This window comes from Lepidochelys olivacea (assembly GCF_965140295.1).
Source record: "Lepidochelys olivacea isolate rLepOli2 genome assembly, chromosome: 2".
NCBI classification, from domain to species: Eukaryota; Metazoa; Chordata; order Testudines; family Cheloniidae; genus Lepidochelys; species Lepidochelys olivacea.
In genome coordinates, this window is record NC_140412.1 from 39,881,239 (window position 1) to 39,898,213 (window position 16,975).

Here is a 16,975-nt window from a genome sequence, read left to right on the forward strand (position 1 = left end):
ATAATCCACTGTAGCACCCTTAATCCAGTAACATTCATTCAGAACTAAAATGAAACACTTGCAATGTTTTATGTATATGCCTCTATATTAAACAACATGTATTACACACTTATTTCGTTTATTTTTGTTCAATATTTTGACTAGCCAATTACAATATCTCTTCCTAGTTTTAATTAGCAAAAGAAAAATGGGGAATTTTATTGGTATGAATGTAAAAGAAATACAATCCTTTTAAAACTATTTATTTTCATTTAACTGAACTGCCTTGCCATACTAAAAAAACATTTTTATAAAGGTTAAATAAAGTATTTCATGGCAACCGCTGCTGCTTAGTGCCTGTGTAACAAGAAACATGAGCCAGCCAAAGTTGTGCAAGTTGGTTTTCTTTCCCAGTAAGAGAATGTGGTATCTAAGACCTTGTCCTAACTCATTTTATCCCCAAGTGTAAGTCAAGTATGAACTAATGCCTGGAGGGAAGTCCCTGACTCCAAAAGTATGGATTATTTCATATTTATCTTACAATCTGCTCTCAGAGTTCTTAAAATTCACTAACTTGGCAAGTCAGGAATTATCATGAGAAATGAAATAATTTCATAACTATGAAGTCATCTAGCATTCCATGAATCTGACACTCACAGGGCTTGTCCAGGCTTGGGCATTATTCTGATCTTTAAATAATAGGTTGTTTAATATCCAATTCAGCCTTGAACAGTTAGAAAAGTGCCACAACATTATAGGCACAACATGAAGCCTTAATCAAGTTGCTGTTTTCAGTACAAACAGACTTGAGTTAATATCTCACTTAAAAAAAACATTTTACACATGACGACATTTGCAATATTCCTAATAAACATGGTTTGCGTGACCTAAAATGTCAAAATATTATGTTGACAGTTAAGATGAACCATCTTTCTAATGCAAATGGCATTTACAATGATTGCTGTCTAAAATTAATCACATGAACTAAACTTACATTTGGATGCAAAGGTTCTGAACATTTTTTGAAGAAAATTAGCTTATAATTGAATAGTGTATGGAAAACCTGTGCTTCCATGCATCATCAGTGAAGCTGCCTCAGTCCCCAGTTTCAATCCCTAAATTTGCTGTCATGGGAAAGGCAGTGAAAATGTTAACAGAACAATAACATTCCAGAGACTATTGCAGCGGGTTGATATAGGTTCAGCATAACAATCTAGTGTCAGCCCAGGAAATACTAAAAGCCTCTAAAATTTGGTGCCACCCTTGTATTGTTGACCTTTTTGTTCTGGTGGACACTAGCTCAAAGAACTAGGGATTGCTGTCCTGTTTTTACATTAACCCTGCTCTCCTCAGTGAGATCTCTAGCTCCGTCTTGGTCCGCTTTTCCTTGTCCCTCTTCTTCAAGACCTGCCTTTTCTTTCCATTCCTTTTCCTTCTGCCAGCTGTGCATTGTTTCTTACTCACATGTAGCTGGTGCACAATGCAGTGCCTCACCTAAGGTGGCTGGCAGAACTATAGAAGATAAATGTTAAGCCCTGCCTGGCTTTCTCTCCAAAATGTTGCCTCTCAAACTGCAGATTTTGGGTGTCTGTTGGTTAATAATTTAATGTACATTAATTAAATCTTGAAGTAATCTAATTTCTTAGGATCCAGTTCTGCCATCTGCACTCAGGTTGCGTAGTACCTTACTCCACAAGTAGACTAATTGAAAACTATGGGATTACCCACAAAACAAGCTACTACTCAGTGTGAGGGTAGAAGAATTTGACCCTTAGATTGTAAACTCTCTGGGGAAAGGACCATGCCAACCTATGTGTTTGTAAATATCCTAGCATAACACAGCCCTGATCTTGATTATTACTGTGTAGACCTTCAGAATTTTGAAGATGTTGGCTTTATGGTTGGCTTTACAGCCACACACTGTAATAGAAAATTCCCCACTCTGTGCCTATTCCTGCTCTCAATGAAGTCAATGGCAAAACTCCCATTGTCTTCACTGATGAAGGGTTGGGGCTTTAATGTTGCCATTATTTACCAAACATCATTCTGTTAACCCAAAAAGGATTTGCGTATGGGCACCAGCTAGGAAAACTATTTTTCACAATGTCCGCCCTTTCTCTTGGTATTTACATCCACCCCTCAAAATAAATAAACCAAACCAAACCTCTGGCCTCTGCCAGAGGAGTTGAAAGAAGGAAACTGTATAGCAGCAGCAGCTAATAGGAGGATGAGAGACAAAGTAGATCCTGTTGTACATAGTCCTGTATTGCAAGTTGTCCAAGGTAACAAAGGTGCTGCTCTGTTCATTATATATAATTGTTTATAAAAATAAGCATAAGTTAAAGACAGAAAGACTAGTACAAACTGGATAGTTCAGGTTAAAAAAAATGCAATGAGGGGGTCTTCAAGGTTCCTGATAATGTCATAGATTGGCATGCCAATGATCTGAAAGATTCTAGAAATGGGAGGAAATGTTCATAATTGAAATAATCAAAATGTGTTTTATCTGTTGATTTTAATGGCCAATTAGAAAAACGAAACAGAATTTGTAGTGCACGGTGGCAGGGTTCGCATAGCCACTTCGTGCATGGCAGGCTAGAGCACTAGATTTATATCCGGCTTGCTGCACATTACCAGACGAGATAGAAAAGCTCTAACATTATCTTATCCCTTCTTGGGCCCAAGATGTCCCCTTATTAGCACAACAGGCCTCTCCCCCACGTTAATGTATGCCTATACAATCTCCAACTTCTTTGAAGGTTAATTCAGCCTTGAAATCAATAGCTGTTAGCCAATATTCCGCTGATTGGAGTGGCATCTGCAACAACTTACTCTAGGGCTGAGTTTGGTCCACAAAAGTTACAAAGTCAACGTAAGGTATGCTTGTGTTGCACACCCACTGACTGCCACTTCAGCAAAAGTTACAGTCAGTTTGCCACTTACATCTGTTTCCTAATCAACATAAACCTTATCACCTCTGAATTTGACTTATAGATCTCAGCCACATCTATTATAATTGCCCCCCTAAACATTACCTTCTCTTACACATCAGGATCAAAATTTTCAAGGTGCCCAAGGGAATTAGGCACCCAGTTTCCACTGAATTTCTCTTTGGTTTCTTTAAAAATCCAAGCCCAGATGTTTGGCTCCAGAAATACAGATTGACAAACAGGGTGGAAATAGGCTTTTTAATGGTATATGGCCTCCTCTCAGGAAGAGTTGTGTGAACACCACATGAAGAACAGATCCCAAAAAACTATGCACTGAGAATATCAATTTTAAGAACCTGGCAAATTAATTTTTTTGCTTTGGTTCAGAAGCTTGAATTTTTATGAACATGATTTTTCTTTGGGAAGGGTGTGTGCATGTCCAGTTCCAAATCTGAATCACGTGTAAACACTTCTGGATTTCCTCATCCCTTTATTTATCTCTTATGTCTGATGTAGCTTCAGTATGAGGCTCCTGATGGAATTGGAAAGCTAAAGATAGCTGAGCACATGAATAAAAACATAGAATCAATGAATAAAACCCCCAGCCAATTTTAACAATTGCTGCATTTGTAATGCTGTTTCTGACATACCTGTGGGGACTTGTGAGAGCGCCAGCTGTACTGGTGACTGTGGAGGCTAGCCAGCAAAACATTTTCGTCAGTATCCACCTGGCCAAACCGCAGTGTCTCCTGTGTGTCATTACAGATCACAAAATGGCTAAAGACCAACTCCTCTGCCTCCGGGCATTGGTTCTGAAAGAAAAAGAATATGAAAGCCAACAAGCATCAGCTTAATTGCAAGATGTTTGGCAGCTGTCTGCCCAGTGGCGATAGTTACAACACAGAAATGCTGTAAGATCTGTTGTCATTAGCTTTGGTTACAAAGTATTCTATATTGCCAGTGTAAGCACAAACAAGTGCCGGGGTCTAAAATGTGTGTCCCAAGAATGTATTTTGATTTTTGCTCTTCTACTGTAAATCATAACCATTCAAAGCTAGAAGGAAAATGAAATCTCCCAACTTTTAGAAATGACTAGTGCAAAATTAACATATGTTGGAAATAATGCGCTCTGTGGTGCAGATATGCATTAGAGGCTGAATATAAACCAATGCTATTGTTCTTCCAAGCTTGAGAAAGATCTGCAAGGCCATCTTTGTCCTGCTCCTCAGGTTCTTCTTTTACTTTGAAATGCTGCTGCGGAACATTCTGGAGCAAATCTTTCCTCCCAGAAGTCTTTCTCTTGTGATGCTGCAACACTTCAAAGTAGCAGGACAGCTAGGGCTGCAACTTGGGGACTAGTTCCACAAATCCACAGGGATTTTTTGAAAATACATCATGCAATTTAATGGTTCAACATGCAAAATATTAAACTGCCTAATGCATTTTCATAACACCATTTTAACTTGGTAGAAATACTCCCTGCTCAATGTAGCAGTCCCTCCCTCACTCTTTGTATCTGGCTCCTTTTCAGTTCTGAGGTATCACAGCAGAGCAAAGAGCATTCTGGGCATCTTTCCACCACTTATTCTATTTGCATGATGGGACTCCATGACAGTTAATATAAATTATCAGGCCACAGGGCTTTACTCACGCCTTCAGGCACAAACTGCAATCTCCTGCACCAGGAGAGGCATTCACTGCCGCAGGAGAATTGGAGGCAATACTGCAGCCCTCCCACAGGGAGGGTTTTGTCAGGATGGAGCCGCTGAAAAGTATGCTCAAAGGTTGCATAGCAACTCTGCCAATGGAAACTGCCTGGGGGATGTGATGAGTACCATAGCCTTCCCACTCCCTCCTATACCCTCACCCACTTTCTGCGTGGCTCTCACAATTATGCCAAATTGGTCCCTTGTACAGGTTGCAAGTGGCTAGTGCCACTGTCTTTTTGCAGGCAAACTTTCTGCAACTGGGATCCTGGAGCTTGAGACTGGTCAGGGCGCATTGTTTAGCTCAGCTGAAACAAGGTGTAACTTAACTAAGTAATCCTTTCAGCCCTTAAATGGCAGGTTTCTGTAACGCAGTGCTCTCAAACATTTTCACAGAGAAATCATCTCACAAATTCCTCTCCTGCAACCCCATCACCATTGTGCCAACTCTCTCCTTTTCCACTTGCTATCACATAACACCCTTGTGGCAAATGGAGCAGTTGCTTACATGAGGAAGTAATACTAGAATACTATTTATGCAATTTTATATAGATAGCATATATAAATTATCACAATATTTACTTTTGGTTTTCATTTATTTTCCACCCATCTTTCCCTGCACATGCGTCTCTATCATTGCTCTCTTCTTCTCTCTCTCTCTGTTGCTTGGTTGCCTTTTCCCCTCAACATATTGTCCAGTTGCTCCATTCCCATCTCTCCTTCCTAGGATATTTTTCTCCTGCTGGCAGGCAGCTCCAGGCTCACAGGTAGCTTCAGTCTTTGAGAGCTACTTCTATTTCCTCTACTCCCCGTCTTATGTAGCGGAGTTCCCTCCCTAGTAGAAAAAGTGAGGTTGGCTCCTACTATAGCTACTTTCACAAGCTTCCCAAGATCTCTGACAACGATGTGTCTGGAAACCTGAAAAAGCATCTGGAAGCAAGGAAGAAAGCCAGGAACATATGACCAGACAGCTCTCTACAGACCGCTAATGGTCCATGAACACAGTTTGGTACCTGCTATTGTCACAATAGTAAGAAAAACAGTGGGGGACAGATTTTTAGAAAGTTAGGTGTGCAAGATGTGTGCCAAATTTAAACCTAAATTATGCCAAATTGTGCCCTTGGATGTGAGTGCCTGGCTATTATTGAATTCAGTGTGAGCTTTGTGTGCAAATCAAAAGGTAAAATTTAGCCCCTGTGGTGACTGCATGTACAATTTAGGTAACTTAGCATGAAAATGACTAATTAAGTGCATTTGTGTACTACATTATCTGGTTTGTGAGAGCAATTAAGTGTATAACTGGACACCTAACTTCTGAAAATCTGGCCCTTTGTCATGAATTTCTCTTCATTATGCTGCATATCTTCCCTGAATAGTCAGTCAACTAAGCTAACATTAGTCAAAGTCTCCCTTTTTGTAAGGAGTAAAACTCATTATAGAGCATCTGTATTCATTGTATTCAGCAGCTGATCTGGGTATATTAGATACTGACATATACAGCGCCACTTCAGAGAGCACAGTTTATTTTGGCATTCTCTAGTGATGGATCTATGACTTCTCACTCTCAAACTGCCATACCCATATATCTACCACAAACAGCTTTATGAAACGTTCTTTTTTAAAGAGAGGATTTAAAATCTAAGGAACTCAGTAGGTTATTTGAGTCAAACTTAGCTCAGACCTTAGTGAATTTAATACAACACTTTCCCCCCCAAGGAAACAGCCACTGGATTTGTCTTCTTGGTTCTGCAGCCAGAAAGCCTGAAACAATAGCACCACAAGGAGTTTGAGCTTCATTCTTCTTAATGGAGTATTAATATGAAGCTCAATTACCATGAAGAGTAACTTCATGCATTTACTGATGTGCAAAAATAATTCAATAGGCCAAGCCTAATTTTAATTTTGCACCAGTGCATATGTACAATTAATGATTGGCACCTGGGACAACAAGGTCGCATTTAAGATGCCAGAATAAATGCTTCACAGGCTATGGGATTGCACACCATGGGTGTGTGACCCTGATCTAACACTGTGTATATGTATCTAAAGTCCACATATGGCTTCCATCCATGTAGTATCTGAGTCCACTGTTCCATCAGAGTATACTAACAGCACTAACCACATTAAAGTCAAATACTGATAGCAGTTACTAGCATTATATGCTTGAAGTGCTATCAGCATCTATTGTCTTTAGCAGCAGTGTTTCTAAGACTTAGATACAAGGTCATAGGTCATACTGGATTCTATTCACATAACTCAGATCACAGGGCCCCCAAAAGAGGAAAGTTTACCTGAAGGGGAGTTGCAGTGGCACAAGATACCAGTCACCTGCTGGAGGAGTGGGGCTTAGAGGTGGCCGCTGATGCCCCAAAGGAAAACAAAACCAGTCAGAGAAAAGGGGATGTCAAGAGTGACTTGGGGATGTGCTAATTCAGCACATCACTCATGGAGCCTCTGCTGGTGGGGTTCCTCCATATCTCACATTATTGAGGAAAGATATCTTTTTCCAGCAGAACACTGCCTGCTCTCCCTTGATGTTAGCACCCTCTAAGGCACAGTGGGTGAATTTAGCCCCAAAGCTGCTGCTAATGTCTAGTAGTAGAAATGTCTGGGGTGGGAGGGTTCTGAAAGGGAGAAAAGAGGCAAAAGCAGGAGAGAAAGAAGTGTAGACTGGCAAAGGGGAGGATAGGAATAACAGTTAAAGGGGAGGATTGAATCACCAGACACAAAGAAAGAAAAACAAAAATTGGGGCATTGTGCAGGAATCATGTCAGCAGAGGACTGGCTGGCCACTAAAGGAGCTGCAAACAAAAAACATGCCTAAGACTGGGTTAGGGAAAAATGCTCTCTTGAATCAAAATAACAATCAAAGGAATTGACAAAAGATCAACACCCTGAACTGGGTATGGACAAAGGTCAGTTCCTGAGGGACAACTCCCTGCCCTCTCTAGTCTGTTCCTAGGCCTTTCTTTTCCTTCAGGGAGGCCTGGAAAGTCTCTCTTGTTCACAGGCTTTCAAATAATTTGTCAACTCAATTCAGAGAGGAAACCCCCTTCTCTATATACTGCTGGTCTTCAAGCTTTCCCTGGTCTCAGGACTACGTGCTCATTTGAATGACCATAGTCAGAAAGATCTTCCAGCTCACAGTTATTTCAAAGCAGTATTGGGTTTGGGAATGAATCATAAACGTGTCGGCCCTGTACATGGGGTTATCTTCTGAAGTTTTTGCAAGCTACTGTACAGTGTGGAAGAGTTTTGCATATATTACTTAATGTGGCTGTTCCGATAAAAGGACTTCAGTAATTTCACATATCCTTTCCCAACTGTTTCTCTAAGACAGAACAGCAACCTTTGATGACTGTTACAGTCAAAACCTAAGGTATGAGGTGCCTGCTGCATTTTAACATTATCAACTGGAATTTAAATAGCAGCTATATGCATGTTTTCCATACACCATTCCTTCTTCCAATCCTTGTAGCAGAGATACAAGTATATCACAGATACAAGGAAGCTGCCGTGATCACTGATATCTGCCTGACTGGAAGATATCTTGGAAATCAGACTGAGTTTTCTTAATGAACTGGGATCAATCTGCTAGTAACAGAAAGGTTAAGCACCATATGGCCTAAAGGGAAACAATGAATTGGTTTCCTGATCTTTAAAAAGTGATGTTTAATAAATTCTAAGGGGTTCAGAAAAACATTTCGGTCACAAAGGGGATGTTTACATTTTTCTAAAATATACTCCCATAGTACGTACTTGGGGAGCTATTTTATCAACTGACCCTTTGCCTATGGAATTCAGTGAAATGCTAATGATTTAAAACAATTTGGAATAGTTTAAATGTTCAAATACAGTAAAAAAAATTGCATCATTATTCAAGTGAAGCATGCATTTTCTGTTTCAGCATATACTCTATGATTAAATAATAACCCCTTAATGTTCCCTATACATTAATTTTAAATTTAAAACCTTATTTACTTTAGCTTTGTATTCAGTTGTGCATTAGATTGTTACAGCTTGTATTTGAACAGGCATTTCATATTATAAAAGATTAGACAATGAAACACAAAGTTAATAATGGAAATTGTTTTTTAAAAAAAAGCTAATCCCCCTCCGGTTTTCAGCACGTGACCTAGAAGTATAAAGCAAAATATGTGCTTGGTGTTTTTTAGGCCTAATCTACTTTTAAAACTTTCATCATTACTAAATCAATCCACATCTAGGAAACAAAGACATTGACGAAGGCTTCTGTAAAACTTGAACTCTTAACCTAAAGGTGCAAGGCCAAATTGCTTCATGCTTCATCTGTCTGTCCCATCCACATGGAATATAAAATTACTTGTGCCATATATTAATCCAGTAAAAAAAATATGTGGAGAATTATTTTTCCTGCTTATTAAATACATGTTTCTTGTTGGCAGCATTTACTCTGTACTCGATGTGAACACTGTACATCAAACAATACGTACAACTGGGAAATTCATTTTTCCCCCTTGTGGAGGTAAAACCACATACATAACAGCTTGGTAGCAATTTATTTAATAAGCAGTTTTCAACCCACTTCTGTGTCAAATGTCCCCTAATTTCAAAGTAGTGCAAGTTTTTAATCTAGAATACTCAGGGCTAGATACCCACCACATCAGAACATGGTGGCAAGTACCCTTGACATGAGAGGAAACGAGAAAATTACAGCAACAATTACAGAAGTATATCCTCCTGTGGATCATGTTAACATTGCCAAAGCCATGTATAAATCAGAACCAACTATTCATAGAATGTACCTGTCAGCAATATACTATGCGACATATGGCTCTACTTAATCAAATATACAAGTCCATTTTTTCAACTCAGAATATTCCTTCAAGGCACTGTGTAGTCAGTCAGCCATTTACATTCTGATGTGGTTTAAAACATTTAAATATTTATACACCATATTTTATTTAGATGTATAACTGTGTTTGAGAGACTTTTTTATCCTAAGAGGAAACTAATCTTTCTGAAGGCCATGTTGCAGTAGTAGCCACACATATCTTAGATGAGGCTCTGGTTCTAAGAGAGAAATATTCTGGGCTTAGCTGGGCTAACAAGGACTCTTGTATTTTTTCTATGTTTGTTTTTTATTAAATGCATTGTTCAAAATATGACAAAAGACAGAAATTGGAGCTACAAAGATCTTTGTTCACAGTGATATTTGAACCAGCTGTAAAGATTTAAATCACACTAGCTCTTGTTTTATGAATGTCCTTTTGCAACAAGCAAACCATGGAGTGCCCTTAAAAAAGAATTTTTTGATATAAAACAGATGTTTTATCTTTTTTTTTACTTTGCTGTTGTAGTGCCATTACAGGTAATTAATTCATAAGGAACATATTGGTCTTTAGGCAGATAAAGAAAATTATTTGCATTCAGGGCTGTACGGAGGTGAGAGCATTATAGACCTTTGAAAGGTCACTGCAGAAGCAATGTTCTTTGCACCAGAACTGGTCTTCCCGATTAATGCTGCATATACAGAATGTAATGTGACACTACTACTGAACTTCAATAAGAATAAAAGCAGTAGCTGTTGGAAACAAAATGTCATACTACTAAGAATGAACTAGTCTTGCATATCATACATCATTCACTTTTTAATATATTAACTGAATATTTTGTATTTCAGAGACCCACTGGGTTAGATTCTGATCACAGTTATACCAGTATAAATCACTGTCACTCCACTGAAGTTCAAGCAGTTAGTCTGGATTTACTCAAGTGTAACAGAGCAGAATGTGGTCCATTATCTCCTAATTTTCACGGCTGTGTTTGAATTAATGTTCAATACTAGAAAGACTTCTACTGTAAGTGTTTTACATCTTTGTCTATTGTTAATAAATTTAGTTAGCAACAACTTTGATTTAAGTGACTCCAAATAGCCAGAATGTAACCTCTTTCATGCTACCATATTTGCATACCTGTTGCCACGCTTGAAATGCTGTATTCAGAGAATGAACTGCATGCTGCCCAAAGTTTACAAATATAGGGTCCACCATCACAGTGCAGTCCAGCAACTTTTCTGTTGCACTGCTAGAAATGGCAATCTGCCCACAGATTTTGAAAGGCTTCATGATATTCTGCATAGTAACATTTCGGCACTCCAAAAGTTTACAGTCAGCCCATGTAGAAAACTGGATCTCCTTGAAGACTGATTCATCACTCCACTGCCGAAGATATGTGTGGGGCTCTTTGAAGGAAACGATCATGTATTCCAGTTCAGATGGAACGTTTTTATCAGATGTAAATGGTTGAAGGAACCTTGGTGGTGCTGTTAAATTAAAAAATGGATAAAATTAAAATGGCTCTGTCTTTCACTTTTTGCCTGTTAAATCCAATGTTAGGCACCATTCCTGCAGTTTTGTGGAGTGCAGGAAGATTCCTGTACCAGCACACTACACAATGCAGAATTGGGGCCTTACATTGTAAACTTATGTGGAGTAGGGACCATATTGTTGTCAGTTCTGTGTGTGTAGGGGGAGTATGCATGTAACATGCCATACACATTTATGAGCCAGTATAAATAATGAATATCAGTAACAGTCGTACTTGTTGAACTGCCATTCTGCAGATTAACAGGTTTTATAATGAAATTTCTATCCTTACTCTGATTAGCAGAGTATTCAAAAACCACAAGTGTACCCTCCCTTTCATATGCAACATAATCACTCAAAAACTTAAAACAAACCAAAACATAATCTTGAAACTCCAAGATTGAGAAATATATAACAAGGGTTTCATGTGGTTCATTAAAGGCTTGATCCTGGCCCAGATTCAGCGAAGCACCTAAACACTTGTCTAATATTAAGCATGTGAGTAGACATGTTGAATTTGTTATGATTTATGTCACCAGCACTATTCACATACTCAAAATTCGCATATGCTTAATTGCTTTGCTGCACCTGAACCAAAATGCCCAGCCTTTTGCACAATCAAGCCCTATTATCTTTCAAAAATGTTCAAAAATGTAATAGATTCAGCAAGTTTTGTACTCTATTTGTACAGCACCTAGCACAATAGGCCCGAATACTGACTGGGACTTTTAGGTGCAATAAAGATAACAGCATCAGCATAAACTCAATTGTTGCTGAAAAATGAAACAGCTGTGTTTGATTTTAATCTGATTGTTGCTTTTTCCATTATGTGTAATTCCACAGCTCCAGCAACTGGAATTGGAGTATAATAGCTCAAAAGTTTAAGTACTGTACAGGGCTAGCTGGTGTACAATTAACTTACTAGATTATACTAGCATTAATGTTAGTAAAATTTGATAATGGATATATTTTAATTTTGCAGAAAAATCCAGAACTACTAATGAAAAAAGCTGTTCTTTTAAAAGGTATCTTAGGTATTTGTTCATATTCCAAGGAAAGCATTGTTAGCATTTGAAATCAGACACTCTAAAGATCTCTTGGAATGTATTTGACTTTAATGCAATGATAGAGAGCACTGAACAAAAACAGATTCATCTTTCTAAAAATGATTATAATTGGAATAACAATTATATCTGCAGTTCCTTTACCAAGGAATCCTTACTAAAGAGGTTGCACCATTGTCAAATATGTCAACAATAATGTAAATATGTTGGAAAGTTTAAAAGTTGAATTGGTTCTATAAGTTGGCTCGAGAGTGAACTGGCACCTGCTATCACTAGTCAGGGCTAAGAAAACTGAACTGATTCTACATACAATCACTCAATCCCAAGGGACAAAGTGAAGCTGATCAGTCAGTCACACTACTTTTGGAATGTACTCTATCAATCGACACAGAACAGAAGTTGTGAATTTGCACTGAAGTATTTACCAATGGCCTTTCCTAGTAGTGATTTTTCATACTGTTTGCTGCCTGAATAAGAAACTGGGAATATAGATGGCAAAACGATAGTAAATCATAATTAAATATTTTCATTATTATGAGTTAAGAGGTACGAACCTGTGCCCAGCTGATCAAGATGATGGCAGAGATGGAGTTCCAAATGAGCAAAATGGACTGAAACACCAAGTGAAGGCACAAACCAAGGAGTAAAACAGGAGTCAACCCTGGTACAGGCTGCTAATGCTGTAGGAGTCACAAGCTGATCGCATGCACTTTGTGAGCCAGCTTCACTTTCAGAGCTGTGGAAAATATATAATGAAGCAGTAGTTCAGAAATTCCAGGTCTTTATCACTTTATAACAGGATTTGAGCATTTGCTATGCTGTTTTTCTGAGATAACCATTTTATTTTATGTTTAACTGTTAATACTGGCCCAGGAGGGACAAGCAAGAACTCTGTGTAAGCTCGAAAGCTTGTCTCTCTCACCTACAGAAGTTGGTTCAACAAAAGATATTACTTCACTCCCCTTGTCTCTCTAGTATCCTGGAACTGACATGGCTAAAACAACACTGCATACAATACTGGCATACAATTTGTTTTCAAGCTGAATTCGGCAGGCAATATTTCAATCAACGAACTTTGTTATTACAATAGAGTGCATTAAATTTACTTACTGAAATATGTGAACAAAAAATGAAGAAATTAAACTTTTAGAAATTAGTGAAAAATGGCGATTATGTTTTAATGTTCGTTAAAATGTAGTGATCAACTGTGTTGACATTGCAAATGCCATAAGAAAGATTTGAAAACTTACTTTACCAAGACAAAAAAGGATTTTTTAAAAGAAAGTACTCCATAATGTATATACTGTAGCTATGTTTTCCACATTTGAATCCCTCCCTGCAAGCCTCTTTCTTATTATCCTCTGCCACTGTATAGTCAGCATTTTAGAAAAATATGTCTTAGACAAACCTCTGTACTGTTATAAGCTCAGCATGGAGCCGTATAACATCTATTATGAAACAGTAACTGAACAATTTAAACATGCCATCACAATTGAATTTTCTCTTGCTAATGACAATTCCTGACGCTGTGAACATTTCCAAGACTTATCCTGAAGTTCTCTTGAGAACAGCTAAAACTGCCTCACAATCCTATAGGTTGCTAAGACATCATAGCAGTACAAATAAACTTTCTAATTTAAGCCAAATACATCATTAATGCGCCTCACTCCCACTATCTTAGCTATTTTGCAATTTTAGAGTTCTGGGGTTAAAAATCCCAAGTTTTGTTTGAGTTTTTGTCCACAGTTAAATACTAGTTTTGTGTTCAATTTTAACCAAATATTAAATATATTATGTGAGCCTAAATTTAGTAAATAATGAAGACCTATAAAATTTGGAGCAGATTTGGATTAAAAATTCCAAAAATGTAACCAACATGCTTTGTACATTGAAGGCGAAATTTTCACCCTTCAATTTATCTTCAGTTTTCACATGCGAATCTGCAAAATTATGCATAAATATATATGTGCCCATAATTTTCAGGTGCAAACACCTGTGCATCCACTTTAATTTCCTAATGTTTATGTCACACACACAGTAAATAACTAGCATGATATTTATCTTCAAAGAGCTTAAAGTAAACTTTAAGCTTGTGGACATGATGAACTTTTGGGATTCTGGGATTCATGAAAATGTTAGACTAACAGGTGCCATATATGTTTAACAATAAACAATTCAAGATGTGTTCATTATCAAAGGAAAAATACAGGATGTGATGCACAGAGATAGTGAGGGAGGAGAGAGAGAGATCTCCTACTGGATTTATAGAGAGACAAGGTGGATAAGGTAACATCTTTTATTGGACCAACTTCTGTTGGTGAGAGAGACAAGCTTTCGAGCTACACAGAGCTCTGCCCCAGGTTTGGAAGCCCAGCTCTCTGTAACTCGAAAGCCAGTCTCTCTCACCTACAGAAGTTGGTCCAATAAAAGATATTACCTCAGCCACCTTGTCTTTCTAATATCCTGGAACTGACACAGCTACAACATCACTGCATACTAGATTTATAGTTGATTTCCTATGCTTCCTTTTCCCTCTTCCACTTGTCCCTTATTACTTTGAAAATGGCCAAAGTCATAGGCCATCCATCATTGCCACTTCCATTGCCTATATTTATAATTCTCTCTACAGTGCAGCTGATCTCTGCCATGCCAATTGGTATCTCTGGAAATAAATAATTCTTTGAGATAGCTTGGGCTAATGGATAGGGAATTGGACTGGGAGATCTATGTTCTAATCTTGGGTCTGCCATGCAAACACAATGCCTCCATATCCGCATATGTAAGACAGAAACAATTAGACTTTACTCTCCTTTGTAAAGTATTTGGAGATATACAGATGAAAAACATTATGCAAGAACTAATTATAAGAACTAGTTAATACTTAGTACTGCCATGAGTGCAGGGGACTGGACTAGATGACCTCTCAATGTCCCTTCCAGTCCTGTGTTTATTATAGTAGTCTCAAGGAGGGATTGGCAAAGCTTAAAAAATAACCAATCCCGATAACCACCTGAAATTCAAAGGGTTATCTGGATCATCGAGTGCTTTTCAGTATGCAAAATCGGTTAGTAATCTCAGAAGCACTGGCAATACTGTAAGAGCAACCTTTCCCATGATATTTCAGCACTTCCTGTTCTGTCTAGAGACAGAGACACAAAAAAAAAAAATGAAAAAGAGAAGTCAGGGGAAAGAAAGGTTAATCTAACTTTTTAGAACGTTAACAAAGATTTAATTTTAGTTTTTTCTTTGAGTCATCTTTTAATTTATCCAAATCGATTAATTTATCCCTGTTCACAGTAACCTCCCAGAAATGCACTCTCCAAAGTAATTACTCACTGTCATAAAAACCAGAGCAAAGTAATATGAAGCCGTTAAGAGTATCTCAGATTTTCTTTAAACTCAAACATTTTTCTTTTCAGAAACCATTGTACCAGACTCTCAGTTTTTCTTTTCTCATTTATTATTACTAGGATATTTTCATAAAAACCAAACTCCTTGTTTCTTCAGACTTAATATAACCTGCTTCTTACCTATTTTTATTTACAGAGTCCTAGTGTGCTAGGGCCTTTATTTCCCACCCCTAATCATAATAATGATTGTGGGGCAGCATGACATGGTTGATGTAGGAGGACATGTGTCAGAAGCTTCACACCTAGAAAGTAATTTAAGGCATTTATCCATACTTTACTGTGATCTCCTTGCTCTACAAACAATATACCAGGTAGGTATAATAGCTGGGCACTCAAAATGTCAGGCACTCAAAAAGATCTTTAAAGACTCTAAACTACTTTCATTTATTCATGTGGCGAAACCTTAGTATGAAAAAGGACCACCATATCACTGGTTCCTGAACCAACTGCTGAGACCAACTCCAAGAGAAACTTGAAATAGCAAACCGCACCACTTACAAAATGCTTGATGCAATTAAGTCCAGTAATCTAGAGTTAAATAGAAAGCTTGAGTAGAACTACGCTTTTTCTGCAACAAAATGAGCATAAAATTGTTGCACATGTTAGTGAAGCTGAGTATCTTTCCTGGTATGGGAGGAAGGGGAGAAACGGGAGAACAGAGGTAACATAGAACGTAAGAACGGCCATACTGGGTCAGACCAAAGGTCCATCCAGCCCAGTATCCTGTCTTCCCACAATGGCCAATGCCAGTGCTTCAGAGGGCATGAACAGACCAGGTAATCATCAAGTGATCTGTCCCATGTCACCTATTCCCAGCTTCTGGCAAACAGAAGCTAGGGACACCATCTCTGCTCATTCTGGCTAATAGCCATTACTGGACCTATTCTCCATGAATTTATTTAGGGCTTTTTTTTAACACTGTTAGTGTCTTGGCCTTCACAACACAAAGGTTAATTTTAAGCTCCTGAAGGGGTTCTCATGCTATTCAGAGAAAATCAGTGTCCCCTGAAAATCATTTGAGGCAAAAGAAAATTAGGATTCTTTATTTCTTTCACATATAAAGAGTTTCTGGGGTTCTTCATTTTCATAACTGTTTGGCCATGGCTGGGGAAATGATACTATTATGAATGAGAGAGTCCATTGTTCTTATTCCCAGAAACCACTTCCAAGGTCACTACTTCCCATATTCGCAAAAAGAAAAGGAGTACTTGTGACACCTCAGAGACTAACCAATTTATTTGAGCATAAGCTTTCAAGCTTTCAAGGTCACTACTTCCCATATTCGCAAAAAGAAAAGGAGTACTTGTGGCTTTCAAGCTTATGCTCAAATAAATTGGTTAGTCTCTGAGGTGCCACAAGTACTCCTTTTCTTTTTGCGAATACAGACTAACACGGCTGTTACTCTGAAACCTGTCTACTTCCCATATTGGTATTCAAAATAATAAGTACAATAAAGGAGTCAGCATTAAACAAATATCAATATTTGCTAACAGTTACTTCAGTGGCATCTGGGATACCACAATATCACCCCATTCAGAA

The 16,975-nt window shown here is 38.1% G+C and overlaps 1 protein-coding gene across 1 annotated transcript in view; it reads right to left on the reverse strand.

The window, feature by feature from the left end:
* VPS13B (vacuolar protein sorting 13 homolog B) overlaps positions 1-16,975 on the reverse strand; it is a 928,263-nt gene that overhangs the window by 71,967 nt on the left and 839,321 nt on the right. The window contains exons 41-43 of the mRNA XM_084621078.1: positions 12,581-12,762; positions 10,570-10,919; positions 3,560-3,721 (exon numbers count right to left, since the gene is read on the reverse strand). Of these exons, the coding sequence (XP_084477204.1) occupies positions 3,560-3,721; positions 10,570-10,919; positions 12,581-12,762 (694 nt within the window). The remainder of the gene's footprint in view (positions 1-3,559; positions 3,722-10,569; positions 10,920-12,580; positions 12,763-16,975) is intronic.